Source organism: Gadus morhua, chromosome 16 (genome assembly GCF_902167405.1).
Source record: "Gadus morhua chromosome 16, gadMor3.0, whole genome shotgun sequence".
Classification (NCBI taxonomy): domain Eukaryota; kingdom Metazoa; phylum Chordata; class Actinopteri; order Gadiformes; family Gadidae; genus Gadus; species Gadus morhua.
Genome location: NC_044063.1, coordinates 27,091,799 through 27,111,137, shown reverse-complemented (window position 1 = coordinate 27,111,137; position 19,339 = coordinate 27,091,799). Strand labels below are relative to the sequence as shown.

At 47.7% G+C, this 19,339-nt stretch overlaps 1 protein-coding gene across 1 annotated transcript; it reads right to left on the bottom strand.

The window, feature by feature from the left end:
- Positions 1-1,175: 1,175 nt before the first annotated feature.
- On the bottom strand, positions 1,176-14,538 carry gap43 (growth associated protein 43). The gene is made up of 3 exons (XM_030380614.1): positions 14,205-14,538; positions 5,215-5,860; positions 1,176-2,525 (listed from the first exon to the last, which is right to left on the bottom strand). Exons 1-3 carry the CDS (start codon positions 14,232-14,234, stop codon positions 2,449-2,451), a joined length of 753 nt encoding a protein of 250 aa, XP_030236474.1. The 5' UTR covers positions 14,235-14,538; the 3' UTR covers positions 1,176-2,448.
- Positions 14,539-19,339: the final 4,801 nt, after the last annotated feature.

Below are 19,339 nucleotides of genomic sequence, written 5' to 3'. Positions count from 1 at the left end.
ACTGCGGGTTCAGGTCTAACTTAGAAAAGAGACAATATCCTCAATCACTGCGTGATTATATAAAGGTAGAAAAATAAATAAAATAGGCCTACAGAAGAGGAGAATAGAATATGAAACAGCCCTTATTGAATTGAAAAATGAAAACAACGAAATAGGAGCGCTAGACCAGTGCGTCAAAAGACACGCAGCCCATTAGTCTCTTTTTAATAGCCTATATAATTACGTGTTTTCTCCTGCGGGACAGGAGAAGACGCAAAATCAATGCATCTCTATTATTGTGCGGGCATAAATTCTCAGAGTTTTGCAGGTGCGGGCGGGAGTGGACATGCACATTGCGGGAGCGGGCGGGAGTGTAACACACACGTTGCGGGCGCGGGCGGTAATGGTCAGAAAATCAGCGGGAGCGGGCAGGAGCGGGATGAAGAAAACAGTCCCGCGCAGGTCTCTACCGTGGTCTTCCCAGTTACCCTGATTGGCGATGGGCCTCAGTTGGGTTGTGTCTGGCTCCCTCTGTAGACGGCTTCATGCTCTAACTCAGGTCGCCCTAAATAACAAATTCATTAATCTAACATTATATCCCTTTTTCAGCTCACTTTCCCTATTGATGCGGTTAGCTTGACAGCGATCAATTCTCCTAATCAGCTATCTTATTTGCTATATGTTGTAAGGTAAATGTTTAAAAGGTCCAATTAAATTTTCATTACATCATTCATTTTTACCATTACTTGTTAAGATTTAATCCAGCATTTTGTTCAAGTCAAGTAACTCTTTCATACAATCTACACATTGTTTATTCAACAGTTCATTGACCGTGTTATGTTTAAATTAGCAATCAATCATTCTTATTGAATAAGGCATTAGAGGGTGTGGCAGATAGGTGGCAGATATGCCTAGGGAGAAATAAAATGCTGTAGTCTGTTGGTCTCTTTAGAACCATATTGTATTCTGTGACAGCGATTTCAATTTGTACAAAATAATTCCTCTATATCGTGTGTACGTTTGCGTTTGTGTGTGTGTACCAGATAGGGTCGATATGATGATATCTAGGTAACCAGCTTGCCGATTAGACTGCCATCTTCAGAGAATGCTGTCTCTTTGCCGTCGCCTTCTATTGCAAATGCTACGAGTGCGGGAAGTTGCATACATTTCAAGATTCAAGAAAAAAATCCAAAGGATATGATGGTAATTGGCACATTTGCTTTATTTTGAAAACAGACATTGAAACCATTTTAGTTTTTTTCTCACAAGTTTAAACTCCTGGTTAAGGTTGAAACTGGACATTGCACTCACTGAAACATAGGAAAAGTATTTTTGTTTGCTCGTTTGCTTGATTTTCTTTTTACTTTTTTTCTTAACATCAGTGCAAGTTGTATTTTTCCAATTCATATCAAACTGTCATAACAACACCAAAGACATCAAAAAGAAGCCGCAACACTTTCTTTAAGGTTTTGTGACTGCGGAAAAAGTTCCCCATCAGAGGGAGAGTTCCCATCATGCATTTGGTTCGATGGTTCATGCTACTGTACTCTTATGTCCGTTTGGCCAGACACGGGTTGTAATATACGGTGTCAGCAGCTCAATACAATGGCCGACCTGCATGGTTAACGACACATTCTTGTCTTTCCCATGGCCACATGTCCTTGACTGTTAGTATGAGAGTGTTTCATGAAACAGGGTGTAAACAGAGCTTGAGTGATTCAAGCAGAAGTGAGAGCATAAAACGACTCGATGTCTTTATATGGATGGTCTTTTCTCAATTTCGGAATCTTGGACAGAGGAAGCCCAATGGAAATGTCACACATTTATTATTACATTCAATTTAGCATCCTTTGTTTTGACGGTACATTATATTTGATTTGTTTTCTGGGCACCTACATGGCGTTGAAAACTGGAGTTGCATCTCGGGATACCCGTTTGTTTGGTGTATTTCTTTCTGTTGCATGTTTTACAGGCTTGTGTTGAAGGTTTGTGTTGTAAAAATGTATTTTAGGAAAGTGCATCGCAATGCAAATCGGTTACAGTACAGTTGCAATGCATTGTAAAATGTGTGCATTTCCAGGTGGGCCAATTCACCGCTAGTTCACTCACAACACGTAGCGAAGATTTCCCAAATCATAGTTACCATCTTTGAGCATCACCTTTGATGTAACAATTAATAAATACACGTTTAACACCATGATCATCATCATCATCATCATCCTCATCATCATCATCCTCCTCCTCACTATGACTTCTCTCTTCATATTAGCTTGAGCCAAAAAACTTCACGCTGGAAACTCCCCCAACATGAGAAAATCATTGCCACACAAAAATTGACAAACAAATATAAACGCACTGGCCCTCACATTGGGAAGGCAAACAGAGCAACCTTTTTAGATTTTTGTTTTTGTCTTAATCATAATGTTAATTCTTCTCCTGCTCCTCCTCCTTCTACATCTAAACATCCTCTTAATCAGCCTTGGGCTCGTCGGCCTCCGCTGGGGCTGCTGGGGCGGCCTCCTCTACTTTAGACTCCTCTACAGCATCTGGGGAGGAGGGGGGAGGAGACGAGGGGAGGAGAGGATGAGGGGAGGAGAGGGGGAGAGGAGGGGAGGTGAGGAGAGGATGAGGAGAGGAGGAGAGGAGGAGTGGAGGAGGGAAGGAGAGGAGGAGAAGAGTAGAGGAGACGTGAGGAGGAGGGGAAGGGAGGAGAGGAGAAATGTATTAGCAAGGGAGCAGCAGTAGAGCAAAGTTAATGATCCTGTGGAAACCTGAATACCTTTATATGCCCAAGAGAATATAATATAACATAACTTTACAAAACATAATTTATTATAAAATAATATGATATTACAAAGAATAATATATCATAATATGATATAACATTGCATTCAGTGTCTACACATTATGACATGATATATCATTTAATATTATATATTAATCATATAACATAAAATTACATAATATCATGTTGTATAGCATCATATTTATCATCAAATAATATAACAAAGCAGCATATTGTACTACCCAGCACGGCATAATATAATATAAAATTACATCCTATAATATGCACATGAAGTACGTGCCTTCTAGTCTTAACATGAAGTCTAGTAGCTTAAGCATGTAGACATCCCGTCATCACGGCCAGCCATTGTTCTGGTTGCTGGAAGATGATGTCATACCAGGATGATCTCATCGCCCAGATTTTAAAAAAAAAAATGATGGGAGGAGGAGACATTAAAGAATGACATCATTTACAATCCAGTGGGAGATAGGAGGGTGTGTGTGTGTGTGTGTGTGTGTGTGTGTGTGTGTGTGTGTGTGTCTGGGGGGGAGAGAGAGAGAGAGAGGGAGGGAGGAGTGATGGCACCAGACAGAATGAGTCAGACTGGGGCACTTAGCATATGCCAGATTCCAGGTAAATGCTTCTTTGCTAACCTCTATCACATCCAATTACCTGTGAGTGTAACGTTTTGATTGGACAACACGACTTTCAGTCCAGTCCACGTCAGTGACTGAGATTAACTGTATATATTATAGTGTATCACATTATATCATATCCATAACAATATAATGACATGTGTAAAAGAAAAAATATAGATATATTGTATCGTAACATTCAGCATGAGAGTATAATAATTTGGGTGTTTCTTTGTTCTCCTCTTCGTTGCGTTACCTAAAATCCAAACAAGCGAACCACGCCTTCTCCCGAGAGGGGCTATCACACAGACTAAATAGTGGTGGTGGTGGCGGCGTGAGTTTGGCGTACTGCGACCACCACGGGTCATTAATCATTCATTCAACGCACAACACCTGTTCTCCCTGTTCTGGCCCATCGAGGCTGTAACTATGACAACAGGGAGAGGGTGCTGTCTTGATGACCTAGTTTTCTGGTAGATCTCCAGCGTGTGTGCATGCGTGTGTTTGTGCGCGTGCATGTCCTTGTGTGTCGGTGAGTGTGTGTGTGGGAGTGTGTCTCCGCCCTAGTGCCTCAGACTGAGCATGCTCTGTTGCCCACCTGTCTGACCTAGTCTTAGAGTCCTTGGAGCAGAAATATAACATGAGTTCATGCCGTGTGTGTGTGTGCCCAGCGTGTCTCGTATCAATCTAGTGCGCCAGTATAATGTCACAGACCTACAGGTTTACACTGGCCCTATGAAATTTGATTTGTTACTGTCCATAAACTTTCGTTATAAACTGGAGAGCAAACTCCTCTGACACCTTGGCTTGATGTCACGTATCAAGCTTTTAAAATGAGTAATTTCATTTATCATTCCTTTTTTTTTTTAAAGGTCTTAGGTATAGCCTAGCACCTTGGTAATTGTTATTTCATGACTACGTTTGCATATTTACCTGTGACCGCTTTTATACCATTTTATAAAATGTTTACTTTATTTAGACGGCAGTATTTAAGATGAACTCTTATCCAGGATTTCACATCCTCCCTGATCATTGAGTCCTCGACAGGATGTCTCTGGCCTCTTTTAAGGCTGGGGAAAAGTCCCGTCTGCCACCTTGTGTTGAAGCAAAGGCCGTCAGTCTTAATCTGGGCCAGCTGTCTCTGTGATGGCAGGTGAGTGATGGAGCACAGCCAATTTAAGGGCATTTGGCAGCAGCTGGTATTTACTCCGTTATTGGCCCTTAGTCCCTGTGTTGCCCGACATCAGGTGAAGGCTCACCTTTTGTTCTTCATTGGGTATTTACAGTACCTAATTGTCCCAGGAGTGCCTTGATCTTTATGCACCTCCATGTACTGAATGGCGTTCATTTGCAAGGGTGTGTATGCGTGTGTTTAGGTGTGTGTGTGTGTGTGTGTGTTGTGTGTTTGTGTGTGTAAACGTCGTCCTTCTCTTCCCGAACTCAGGAGGGAATAGACGTTAACATGTGTCATTTGTGTGTATAATAGTTGCTATGAAAGAAGAGCTTTGACTTTTTACAGGCAGGTCGTCATGTTTTTACTGTTGTACACAGGGACTACTTTTCATTGGGGAAACTAAACACACACACACACACACAGACACACACATACTAGCGGCTGCCAAACGTGTACAAATGTGGCTCCTGGAGCTAACTTCAAGATCGCCTCCACCCCCACGAACACCACCATTCATAGGCCCAGACCCCACCCGGAACCCCCTGACCCCGCCCCGGACCCCCCCTATCCCCACCCTGGACCCCACCCGGACCCCGACCGGACCCCACCCACACGGGGCGACAGACCAGTGTGGTGTTTACCTTGTTTATCGGTTGTTTGGTTTGGCTCTTCCTTCTCAGCTGTCGGGCTGACAGCAGCAGGCACGTCGGCTTGTCTGGCCGCCTCCTCCACCACCTCCTTCTTCTCCTCCTCCTTCTTCTCCTCGGCGGGGGTGGCCACCGTGGGGGTCTTGGCGGGCGCCGCAGCCTCCTCTGCCTTCTCCTCCACCTTGGGCTCCTCCTTCTGGGGTTCGGAGGGCGCGCTGGCGGCCGTGGGGGAGGGGGCCGCGCCTACGGGGGAGGCGGCGGTGGCGGCGGCTGCGGCGGCAGGGGCCGGGGAGTTAGCCGGCTTCTCGGCCGCGGCGGGGCTCTTGGCTTGGCTCGTCTCCTCCTCCTTCTTTACCTCCTCCCCTCCGGCCTTCTGCTCCTCCACCTTGGCGGGCGCCTCCTCTCCGGCGGCCTTCTGCTCCTCCTCCCCTTTCTTCTCCTCCTCGCCCTCCTCGGGCACGGCCGGGGCGTTGCCCTCCTTCTCCTCCTCCTCCTCCTCGCCGTCCTTCATCTTTTTCCGGGTTATGTGTCCTCGGAAGCTGGCCTGTATTTTGGTGGCGGCCTTGTGGGCCTTGTCCTCGGGTTTGTGGACGGCGCCGTCCTGCTCGATCTTCTGGTCCGCATCCTCGTTCTTCTCCACCTAGAGAGAGAGAGAGAGAGAGAGAGAGAGAGAGAGAGAGAGAGAGAGAGAGAGAGAGAGAGAGAGAGAGAGAGAGAGAGAGAGAGAGAGAGAGAGAGAGAGAGAGAGAGAGAGAGAGAGAGAGAGAGAGAGAGAGAGAGAGAGAGAGAGAGAGAGAGAGAGAGAGAGAGAATCATCAGACCACAGATCACTCTGAAGCATGAGACCGGTGCTCAGTCCTGGCCCCCGAGCGCCCCATGCAGTCCTCAGTAATAGCTCTGATCCTAGCCACAGTCAGGAGAGTGATGTGGGTCGACTTTACGGCATGGGCAGAAAGGGACTGAGGGCAGAAGGGAAAGGTTCATCTGTGAGGAGGACAGGGAGTTTAGAGTCAGTAGGATCGCTGGAGGATTTATTGGAGGAGAAGAGGAGGCAAGGAGGGCAGTTTTATCTATGAATGGGTTGTAGGATTTAGAAAAGGGATTGTATAGGATTGGAGCAGGAAGAGAGCTTGGAATAGGACAGCACACAGAAGGAGATCGAATGCAGTATTGCGAGGTGGGGGTCCGACATATTACCTGTGGCAACTGGGTCCATAGCTGTCCATCAAATAGTGGGCTGTGCTATGAGCCATAAAAATCTAATAAAAAGAATCAAAAATCAAATGAATAAATGAATGATGAGCAAACAATATGTCAGTGTATTCAAAATAAATATGCAAAATGTATTAGCACTCAGACCATACCGACACATCACAAAACATTTGAAACAGCAAACGGGAAAATAATGAACTTGAATGGATGCAAACAATAAATAGCATGAAGCCAGGCACAACTTAATGTGGGCCTCGTGCCCGCAGGGGAGCGTGGCGTTGGAGACAAAACGTGAAGCGTGTTGGGGGAATCAAAACGGGCCATCCAATTGGTTGTTGTGGAGCGATGCCAGCCCGTCAGGTGTCAGACCGGGGGGGTGATTTGGAGCCATCGATTGTTCACGCAATTTCACAATGAACCCCATCTCTTACGTAGGACCGGGCACGAATTGCATGTGGTAAAACATTGAGCGAACAGATGTGTTGTCCCCGAGCCCATTGTCACTTCATATTGATTGCTGTACTGTGATCTGAAGAATAAGTAAAAAGCTGCCTTGATTTGTTTCAGGAATTGTACCATTTGGACGGAGGGGGGGGGGGAGGGCTGTGAAATAAATTCAATTCTAGGCTTAATTACTGAAACCCGGAGCGGCGAGAAGATTTGTTTCTTGTGTCGATTTCATTAACCACAATCCCACCCAGAACCATTTCTGTGAAATAATGAGCCAGTCTCAGTGCCCCCCCAGACATAGTAACACAGATCTGTGTCTGGCTGCCGTGGAAGAACCCACCCGGGCCCCCGCCCCACACAGACGCTCCTCTACACTCACCACCATACCCCTCCCCGGCCCTCAACGGTTACCTTGACAACCAGAGTGCTAACTCATCACAGCGCTGTCTTCTGCTGGTCGCCGCTACGGCGACAGACTATATGTCACTCCCGATGGCAGTGCACCTGACCCCTCGGGGAGAAACAACCAATAGGAAGTCATAAATCAGACCAAGCAATCAGTGAGCTAAGGCGGGGCCCTGTGCGTCTCAATGTGTGTCAGAGGGAGGGTGGAGGAGGTGATCGCAGTGAGGGGGGTGGGGTCCAGATTTTATTATTTTCTTGTGCTGGTTGAGCCATACTGGAGGTCATACTGGAGGTCAATAAATGGTGGATAAAACGTGACTTTGTGAGTAAAAGGCTATATCTATCAACATAAAATATATTCTCCGCAATCTCGCCTACTGTCTTCTCCTGCTATCACCATCAGGTGGGTAAGATATGAGCGCTCGCTGTTAGTGTGTGTGTGTGTGTGTGTGTGTGGGGGTGGGTGTGTGTGTGTGTGTGTGCCTGTGTGTGCGTGTGCGCGGGAGAAGGACAGTAATGGCGTGTCATGATTGAAAACGCCCTTGTGCTAAACTAACACGTTGTCTTCAGGGTCACTGTGTCAATCCAATATTAGAACAGGCAAGGCCAAGGTGTGGCATTCTGGGTATTTTCTTCACCACCTCGACCTTTGTTCTCCGTGCCGCCCAGCAAGGGGGGTTTTGGGAAGAACCTCTCCCAGCTGACCTGTCCTCCATCCCCTCTGTCTCTCTCTGCTCCAAACCGTCATAAAACCCCCCGACGCAAGGACCTCGCCCGAAAAAGGAGGCAGAGGAGAGAAAAGGAAAAACGAAAATTGCGTGGAGAGTGTTTTCCAGGCAGAGTGCTTCTGTACGCCCATGTAGGGATTAGACAATCGATAGACCCCAAGACTGAAAATGGAGAGCCAGTGACGGTGCGGCGGCCAGTAAAGGGGCTCTTAGAAGAGGGGTGATAGCTCCAGCAGCTAGCGGCACAGTGCTAATAACATGCAGCAGTCCTCTGGTGAATTATCGTGGTTTCATTGTGGCTGATCTCATAGGTGCTTACAATTGCCAAAAAACTGGCCCGAGCACTTAACTCAAATAGAATTACCTACTGCTTGTGTGCACTAAGTCAGAGAGGGAGCAAGAGAGAGAGCGAGAGAGAGAGAGAGAGAGAGCGAGAGAGCGAGAGAGAGAGCGAGAGAGAGAGAGAGAGAGAGAAATATGGAGGGCACTAGCCGATGCCGTTCGGGAATATGAGGCATGACATCACCGTTGGCGCCCCACAATCGAATCTCTGCCATTTAACTTGGGCACATTGGTGCATTTAGAGGAAATGTAATGAGCTGCTGGGGATGTGTCAAATTATGAGACAGAGGGAGGGGAGGAGAAGGAGGAGGAGGAGAAGGAGGAGGAGGAGGAGGAGGAGGAGGAGGAGGAGGAGGAAAACGGTCACTGTGGTTGCCAATGAATCACCATCATTTGCATTATTGACATGTGTGTCCATCGGCTTAGAATGCGGCGGGTTGATTTATCCCCCTCTGCTGTCAGACCACAACTCTGTGATCGTCATTAGGAGGAACATGACAACAAGTGACACTACTTCCCCTCATACATCCTGATATCATCTTAACGTATGTCATCGCACCGCAACTTGTTCCAACAATACCTAAGAAAGATGTGTGCGGTAAGTAATCGGCCAAATGCGTGATGAACCAGCCGAGTGTATTAATGAACACCCGATTGTAGAGATGTCCCTGGAGGCAGGGCTGAACTCTGTTACCTCCCAGCACACTCCCCACAGATATGGTCTGTTTCTCCATTAGTATTCATTAACATATGCTGCAGCCTGGCCCAAACTGCAGCCCCGAAAAAACCCACACTCACTCGCACACACACACACACACACACACACACACACACACACACACACACACACACACACACACACACACACACACACACACACACACACACACACACACACACACACACAGATTATAGGCTACCACCTCTCAACCACCACACGTTGTGTATATATGTGCATTGTTTTATCTTACACAATTTACAATCATAGTCTTCATTCACTGTTAATTAAATGTGAAAGGGCCAAACCATATGTTTGTCGAACAGCGCCATATTAATCAGCACCACCTCTTCTTAAGAGCCTCTCTGGTTGCCATAGCTACCGCAGAGTATCCAATAAAGCTTCATTATCCAGCAAAGAGCCGGAGATAGTATTATATCACAGCCAGTGTACGCTGCATTAATCTTTCATCGGTCACTCGTAAGGAGATCTCCTGGAATTACACGCACGCACGCACGCAGGCACACACACACACGCACACACGCACTCACGCGCGCGCGCACGCACGCACACACACAGAAAAACTCACACCGCGGTCCGGGTAAATAACCAACAGCAGCCGCTATCTGATGCGCTGTGAATGAGAAAAGGAAATTGCTCCCGGGCTAACTCAGCGCTATGTTTCCCCCGCGAGCCGTTCCCACCGCAGCCCCCGCGCGGCTCCCTGTCCGTTGTGCCCGCTGCGTGTGTTGGCCGAACAAATGGCCGATCTCAAATATTCTCATTATATCGTTGGGGAGCGTGTCCGCTACATCTTTGTCCGGTTCATCCCTGCCGCTGCCTCTGTCCTTGGGTGGGCAGCCGGCTCCGTCGCTGCCGTGAACCACACCCCAGAGTCAACGGCTCCGCCAGCCGATCCATAACCACACACACACACACACACACACACACACACACACACACACACACACACACACACACACACACACACACACACACACACACACACACACACACACACACACACACTCAGTACCCATCCCCCTCCTAGCCATGACACACGCGAGCAATCCACCACCTTACCAGAGCCTGGATGCTGACGCCATCAATGACTTTTTCACAGGAATGGGGTGTGTGTGTGTGTGTGTGTGTGTGTGTGTGTGTGTGTGTGTGTGTGTGTGTGTGTGTGTGTGTGTGTGTGTGTGTGTGTGTGTGTGTGTGTGAGTGTGCTGGGTATTCTGGTTGAATTACCATGGCAGAATCCCAGCTTACACAAATGCATGCATCACGGCTTGCGATAATCATAATTTTTGTATTCTGAAGCATTCAAGCAGCAGACATATCATGTTTTTTTCCACCTCCTCTTTTTTTAAGGTGGAATTGGAATTCATAAGCGAATATAGCCTTTGTATTAAACCCCCTTAAAACATGAATCCAGCACCTGTTGGAATACAACCATTTCTTCAAGTAATATCCAAAACGCCACACATTTAGCCAACAATTGTTCGTGTGGTGGCCTATTTTTAGGCGAAATACCTTGCAGCCAATTATTTACACAGTCATTAAGCCTTGTGTACTTAAGACACCCTAAGAATGGACGTAACAGAAAGGCACAGAGATATATCCTGAAGACAGAGCTGCTAGATCCTCACAGCCTCCCTTCCTCTTGCTATCACAGCGAACCACAGCCCACTCACTTTCTCTCACCGCCTCACACTCACTCACACATACATCCAGGCAGAGCCAGGCACCACACCCTTTTAGCAAACCCGCTCCTCCTGCAGAAAGGAGAGAGAGGGGCGAGAGACAGAGCAGGAGAGAGAGAGAGAGAGAGAGAGAGCGAGAGAGAGGGGGGGGGGCTCAGGTGGCCATTGCAACAGTTCCAGCCTCTGCTCCCTCTGTCTGCCCATCTCTTTGACGGTGAATCGATGGTGAACAATGTTGTAAACTGCACTGTTCTCCTGCGCCGTGATTGTGTGTTGATTTTGTGTGTGTGCGTTCGTGTGTGTGTGTGTGTGTGTGTGTGCGTGGGGGGGGGGGGGGGGGGGGGGGTCTGTGTGTGTGAGTGCCTGGTAACCAATAAGATATGGCCATGTGCCGTCGACTTTGCATCCTCCAGAGCAGCCTTTAATTAAATTATCCCGGTGCTTGGTTTCTCTCTTTCTCTCTTCTTTTCTGAACAAAGGCTTGTCGATCGACACAGATCTCTATAAGGTGTGTGTGTGTTTGCTTGTGTGTATGTGTGTGTGTGTGTGTGTGTGTGTGTGTGTGTGTGTGTGTGTGTGTGTGTGTGTGTGTGTGTGTGTAGTAGTTGGATGGCCAGTGTGAGATAACGTAAGGAGGAGTCAGAGGAGGTGATGGGGGAGGTGCAGGCTAGGGTACGTCAGGTGACAGGGTTGGTGCATGGGTGGGTGTAATGGGGGGGTGTGTGGGTGGGTATATTGGGGGTTACTGGGATGGGTCTCAGGGTGGGTTGTCGGGGGCTGGGTGTCGGGTTGTGTTGCCGCGTGCCCTGTAGGTAGCATCATGAGTTTAGCATGCACACGGGCGCACCAGGGTGGGAAGGTGTCTGCGCGATTGCGATGAAATACAAGAGTTGAGAGTTTGAAATGAGCTGCAATGAGTCACAGGGAGGGGTCCTGGAGTGCATGAGTGTGTGGTGGTGGCTGGTAAGACGGTGGATGGGCATTGGGACGGAGTTGGGGACTGAGGGGGGCTCAGATTTGAGGCAGGCTTAGAGTGCCTATGATAATGCTGTGGCAGAGGTCAGGGGACAAAGGTGTGTGTGTCGGATTTGGATGGCAGAGGGAGGGGAAGAGGGAGGGTGGGGGGGGGGGGCAGCTAAGGGCAGAGCCAAGGGGCAAAAGGCTCTCATGATGGAGTGCTAAATGGCCACTCCATCTCAACAGCTACCTCAACAGCAGATCCAGTGCACTTGTGTGTGACGCTGCTCTGACGCAAAAAATAAAAACGAGTCAAGAAAGCTAGTCGGTGAGGGATGTTTTAGAAGGTGCCCTGCACTGGGGCTAACTGGCAGGCTGGTTCTATGCTGGTTCTAGGCTGTTTCTAGGCTGGTTCTAGTGCGGTGGCTCCTAGTGAAAGCCTTGGAGATGCGGAAGAAAAATAAGAAGCAAACACTGACGGTGCCTCACCCACATGGCCGCAGCCTGTCTGCTCTATCTCTTTTTTTTTTTCTTTCTCTCTCTCTCTCTCTCTCTCTCTCTCTCTCTCTCTCTCTCTCTCTGATGCTTCCGCCCCTCGCAGTCTCTCACCTTAGAGCCTGCTGTCCATCTCGGTCATCGTCTCTCTCTCTCTCTCTCTCTCTCTCTCTCTCTCTCTCTCTCTCTCTCTCTCTCTGTTTCCCACAGCCTCTCTCTCTTCTCTTCTCCCTCTTTGCCGATCCTGGTCATTATTATCCGCCTTTCCTTCCCTGGCTCTCGTTGCTCGGCTATTCTGCCTGTATGCCTGCCTCTCCCTCCCTACCCTCCCCCTCCCCATATACCTGCCACCTCTTTTTTCCACCTCGCCTTTCTTGTCTGGTTCTGCGTTGTTCACCTGGCACCCATGACACCTATGTCACTCACCTCCCCCCCCCCCCCCCCCCCCCCTCTCTCTCCTTCAGTGTCAATATCCCATGTTTAGTGACTCTATAATTACTCTCCACCCAGCATCTGATCTCCCTGGCCTGGCCAATTCTCCATCCTGCATGTCTCCCTACTGCCTCTCCTCTCTCCTCTTTTCCTCTTTCAACACCTTCCCCCATCTCTCTCTCTCTCTCTCTCTCTCTCTCTCTCTCTCTCTCTCTCTCTCTCTCTCTCTCTCTCTCTCTCTCTCTCTCTCTCTCTCTCTCTCTCTCTCTCTCTCTCTCTCTCTCTCTCTCTCTCTCTCTCTCTCTCTCTCTCTCTCTCTCTCTCTCTCTCTCTCTCTCTCTCTCTCTCTCTCTCTCTCTCTCTCTCTCTCTCTCTCTCTCTCTCTCTCTCTCTCCCTGCCAGCCAGCCAGCCAGAACTAAAATGACTCATCAAAGCTGACATTTAAGAGGCAATTAAGTCTGATCGGATTCGCTGTGGTATGAGAGCCATAAAAACCGGTAAAGATAGCGGCCATGGGCAGGAACGAGGGCCCACAACCTCCCGGCACGCCGAGGTGCTGATGGGAGAGCCACCACCACAGACTGCAGTGCCACCGTCGATCCCCACGCTGGGACCCGCCCGATTTGAAGCTACACCTTTTTTATTTTTTTCCCCTCCTTGCCACCATGAATAGATATGAAGGGGACTTGTGGAGCCCCGCACCTACCGGGTACACGAGCACACACTTCACGGTAGGAGCCTCAATTGACAGGATCCACTTAAAACCTAGAGGGCTATGATAATCCATTTAGGAGACTCATTTGCTCCCATTGTATCCCCCGGAGACCCTGGCACACGCCGCCGCCGCTGGAAGAGAGTCAGACCACTCAAAGCCTACCCCACCCTTTTTCTCTCACTGGAAAATGTGTCTTCTTTTATCATTTCTTTTTTATTGCCTCTATGGTTAATCAGGAGAAGTTTAGACGCCAATTAAGACCCCAATTAGTATCTGTCTAAAGGTTGATCTATTTAGTTGGATTATGTCATTAACAACGGTAGATTAGTGCGGGCATGTCTTCTGAATGAATGGACCTTTCCGATGTCAACGTGTCGTTTACAGTACGGAGTGTGACAGGAGACAGCATTAGGGATGCAACATACAGAGCACAAGTGCACATCAATAATCTTTCACTTAAAAAAATAAATAATCCAAGTGCATGATCAATATGAGGGGAGACCCAGCCGTCACAGATCGGGTTACAGTCTAGGCCCCTCTCTGAGTACAGTGTGAGGTCGGGGAGGCATCGTGGCGACATCCTTTCATGCGGGATAATCCCATTAACTAGGCGTGTCTGTGCTCCTCAGATAGACTCGTACAAAGACACCCACGACACCCAAATCAAAGGAAATTACTAATAATTAATTATTATCTCCTGTAATCACAAGCACATGATAAGAACATCAAAAAAGACAGTTCAAAACTTTATAGTTAATATGTAGTGAATGTAGTAAACTACTACAAAATATATATATATATTGAAGAAAAAAGCAGTTTTTACCGGCTTGGTTCTTCTTATGCAGCACAGCATAGTTGTAGTATTCTCCTTTTTCTTCTTTCCTTCTTCTGTCTTTTCCTTGTCGCTCTTTCTTTCCTCTTTTTCGCACCCTTTTACTCCCTCCTCTCTCTGTCTCTCTCTCTCTCTCTCCCTCACGCTCTCTCTGTGTCTCTCCCTCTCTCTCTCTCGTCGTACACACACTCTCCCGTGCTGTTTCAACAGCTAAAGGCGGCCAGCGCTTCTACTCATCCCAGTCTGCACACACACACGTTTTCACTCGGCCTGGGCGCACCTCTCTCTCACTGACTACCTCGCTAGCCTGACAATGTCTAACAGCCCACCCTTTAAACCCCTCCCCCTCCCTCTCTCCTCCCTCTCCTCCCATCCCCCTCCCATCACACCGGCTAACACTACACGCCCCCCTCTCCCCCCTCCCTCCTTTCGGCTCCTATAGTGATGAACCCACTCCTCTCTCGTCCACATCTTCTCACTCCTCCTCCTTCTTCTCCTCTCTCCTCCCCCTCCTCTATCTACTCCACCTCCTTGCAGCCGTTCCTCTGCAAAAATAGAAGAAGGAAAAACCGCCACAACCCCACCCTAATAAAAGGGAAGAAGAAAAAAGGAATGGATGAATGACAATATGCGCTCCGCCACCAATTATTTATTGGATGTTCAGCTTAGTGACTGTGCTCCCCCCCCCACTGCCTCTCCCTCGCTGTGGGATCCCCTCTCAGTTAAAACGTGATTCTGTCTCTTATTTCATTTGTGCTGGCAGCACCACTCCCAACACAAATGGGAGGGGGGGGGGGGGTCTACTCCCATCCGAACCTGCCGCACTTGGTGACTGTCGACCTCTGATCAAGGGTTTTAAGTCCATGCCTGGGTGTCCATGTTGCCATGGCGATGCCAAAAGCAAGTACTCCTGGCACAAGCCCTGGGGAATGTGCGTGAGAGTGTGTGTGTGTGTGTGTGTGTGTGTGTGTGTGTGCATGTGTGCATGATTGCGTGATTGTGTGTGTGTGTGTGTGTGTTTTTTTTTGTGCATGCGTGTGTGCTTGAGTGTGTGTGAATAAGCTGCAAAAACCACACACACACACACACACACTCACTCACACAACTCTTGGTTGGTACCCCATCTCCTCCTCCTCCTCCTCCCCCCATTCTCCTCCACCCCCAGCGCTCACTCTGTTCTCATGGAAACACCAGCAGAGAGGCTAGAGGGAGGAGGAGGAGGAGGGAAGGACAGAGGGAGAGTTGAAGAATATGGATGCAGTAGAGAGAGAGAGAGAGAGAGAGAGAGAGAGACAGAGAGAGAGAGAGAGAGAGAGAGAGAGAGAGAGAGAGAGAGAGAGAGAGAGAGGAGGGGGGAGGCTAGGGGTCGGGTGTGGTCAACAAGCACAGGGCCTCCTGTTCGTTCTCTCCATCCCCCCTCCCGTCCTCCCCTCCTTATGACCAACACATGCTCCATCCTCCAGGCAACCTAATGAGCAGGCACTCAGAAAGACTACATCTATAACCATAACTCCTTCCCTTCATAACCATAACTCATTAACTTTACAACCATAACGCATTAGATTTACAACTATAACTCAATACATTTAGAACCATAATGCATTACCTTAAGAACCATACCGCATTAGCTTTATAACCATAACTCATCAACTTTACAACTATAACTCAATACATTTAGAACCATAACGCATTACCTTAAGAACCATAACCCTTCATCTACATATATTTCTATGAAGCATTACCTGTAGTACCATAACTCATTATATTTAGAACCATTATTCATTATATTTAGAACATAACTGATATAAAGAACCATGACTCATTACATCTAGAACCATAACTCATATTTAGAACCAACTCATATTTAGAACCATAAAGCATTACATTTAGAACCATAACTCATTACATTTAGAACCATAACTCATTAGATTAAGAACCATTACTCATATTTAGAACCATAACTCATTATATTAAGAACATAACTCGTTATATTAAGAACATTACTCATTATATTTAGAACCATAATTCATTATATTTAGAACATATAACTCATGATATTAAGAGCTTTAAAGTGCAGCGGGTCCCACAAGCTCATGCTCACTATCAACACCCACACCACACCACGTCTTCCTTTAATAACGACACAAACACTCAATCTCTCTCTTTCACACACACACACACACACACACACACACACACACACACACACACACACACACACACACACACACACACACACACACACACACACACACCCCGTTGACAGAAGAACCCCCACCCCCACTCTCACCAGTGGGCCGGCCACAGAGGGATGGAGGGGCGAGAGGGGGGGAGAAAATGGAGTGTCATAAAACAGAAGCGAAGGACCGAGGGAGGGGTGATGGCAGCAGGCCAAGGGAGAAGGGGGGGAGACCGGGCCTTGTCATACTATTCCTTCATCTTGCTATATCACCCCACTCCCAGTTCACCAAGGAAGAGAAAACCATTAGCCTACAGCCGTACCCCCCCCCCCTCTGCCTGTGGCACCAGAGGGCTGAATCCATTACCATTAGCCGCCTTTATGCTACATCAGGAACCGTGTGTCATCATGCTTGTACTCTACAGCCCAGAAGCAGACCCCCCCCCCCCCCTGCCCGAGTCAGGTGAGTTGGAGGCTGAGGAGCCAGCCGTGGATCACTGCGATGGCGCTCTTGGCACAAAGAGCCGCCGCGAAACAGCAGCCACATCCCACGCCACTGGACTGGTTTGAAGACGTGCCTTGCTCAAGAGGAACGGGTCCGGCCTCTGGCCGGGCTCGGATGACATGTGCTTGTGGAATCCCTCATTTGCTGCTGCATAGGAATTTGCACGCTGAGTGCAACATTATGCAACTAGTCTACACAACATTAATAATTAATTGAACTGTACTACCCTATTTGCTTACAGTTGTTTATAAAGCTATGATGGACTTATTGGCTATGATTCACAATAATACTGCTGCACACAGCTTCATCGTTTATCACCAAGTTAAACCATTAAACAGATTCCCGTTGTGTCCCATTCCATCACCTACGTCCTAACAGAATTAACGCAGAGAAAAAGATGTCTTGTGTGAAATAATACAGGATACCGCTATGGATAAATATGGAGAAGTCTGTCGTCTGCAAGACGAAAGACTGTAGGCAGCAAGCTAACCCTTTGCTGTGAGATGAAGCTGCCTCAAAGAAAACACCAGTCAGTTGGTCACATAGCAGTTAATATTGCATCCCAAAGTTTTTATATGAACTCAGCTCCCTACGTGTACAGTGACACACGAATAGAATGTTCTCACACAGTGAGACTGAAAATTACCCACTTTGTTTAATGATGCGTGTTATTTTTCTACAGTTTTGGGCCAGATGTGATGATATTTGTGTTTCTGCGATGCAGCACACAATTAGTTGCCTACTTTGTGCAAAACACAGAGTCAATACAAAATAAGCAGTGGTGCATACCAAGTACTGCGCTGACGCCTGGATGTCCCACAATGACAGAAAGCAGTTAAGGGCCTTGTAAAGCCTTTCAGAGACAGAGCGGTGTGACCCACTGGCAGGTCCCCTTATCCATGCACACGCCCTAAAAGCATCCTGGCCCGGGCCCTGAATCACAAAACAAACTACAGACTGAAGTCAAAGCCTGCGGTTTACATAGACACAGTCCAGGGTTTTATAGCGCTATAAAGGTAGACTAGGCAATTTTTGGCATACTTACATGGGGACAGTAATCAATAAATCAAGGGCTTTGATAAAAAAAACAAATACATAAGAGCCGGTATCTGTGGCAGTCCTGAAAAAAGCCCATCCAATCGTTTAATTCAGCCCAAAGTGAAAGTAAAAGATTAAATGGCTTTAATGGTCTGTCTGTCTGTCTACCTGGCTACCTGCGATAGCTGTCCCTGCACTCATTGCGCGTGATTGGGGTCTTCCACAATGCTAGGCAGACCTGTTGCTAAGCTACTTGAAAAAGCTAGTGTATTCTGGCTGCTTTCCCAAACGGCCTACCCTAGCTTTAAGTGGTTTCGTCCCATTTAGGGTAAAACCAAACGTTAATCATCATAACATAGAAATTACAGCGGTCTGTGGCTACATGTTTGCCAACAGGAAAATTAGGGCAAACATGTCCAACTTGGCCATGTCCAACAGTCTCGTCTTACGAGCCAACGATTCCAAAGCCAACGGTTTTGTGTGTCCTAGTCGGCAATCCATTATCCCATGTTTACCAGCCTGGACTCTACTGAGCACTGACGCAAACTAGATGAAAACATCCTCAGTTTCCAACGCCTCTTCACATTCAACACATTTATTGCGTACTTTTCATGAGCAGCTGGGCTTCAGTGTTAGAGAACAGAAACTCCTGTTCTTTCCTGGGTTCTCACCGTTATTACGTCGGTTGCATAAAACAAACAGAAGTTAAACGCAGGGTTATAGACTCATCAAGTGTTATTGAAGGCTGTCGAAACAATCGAATATGGCTTTTGGTGAGAGTACAATCTAGCCAATGTGGGTCGATCCTTCTGTTGTGTGCACTGTGGAGCCGGGACCATTTAGAGGAGGAGTGATTTAGTAGTAGTGCTTTTGCCTGCTATGAAATACTCTTTAACTATCACTATATTTTAACGACCATTCTCAGCACACTGAACAGGGGATGCTGTGGGCTCCAGGATCAGTGATGGTGAACTGGGAACACTGAGTTCTGCGTCCTGCAGGCCCACAAACCACAGAAGGTCTGCACCACCAAATACCATGCCCACGGCAAAGCTCCTCTTCCCTCCTTGCTGCAATTCAACAGAGACCCTCGAGAGATGGGGAGGAGGGCAGAGGGGATCTTGTCGCTAAATCTTGTCAGTATGATGGTTTCAATCATGCGCGTTAAAGTTCCACAGAAGAAGTTCAAGCTAACTAGGATGGTACTACTTGACCCAGAAATCCAGAAGAACCATGTTATTAGTCCTAATCAAATGGAAAGATAGAAGCAAGATGGCAGTTTGGAGTGTGTGAAACCCTCCTACCACCACCCAAACAGACGGACAGCATTCCTCTACATCAATGTTCATGAAAGGCTCCCGCTCACACACACACACACACACACACACACACACACATCCTGAC

Coding starts and splice junctions, on each gene's coding strand:
- gap43 (XM_030380614.1), bottom strand. CDS start 14,234: ATGCTGTGCTGCATAAGAAGAACCAAGCCG. Junction 5,861..14,204: donor GCATAAGAAGAACCAAGCCG/GTAAAAACTGCT, acceptor CTCTCTCTCTAG/GTGGAGAAGAACGAGGATGC. Junction 2,526..5,214: donor CCAAACAACCGATAAACAAG/GTAAACACCACA, acceptor CCTCCTCCCCAG/ATGCTGTAGAGGAGTCTAAA.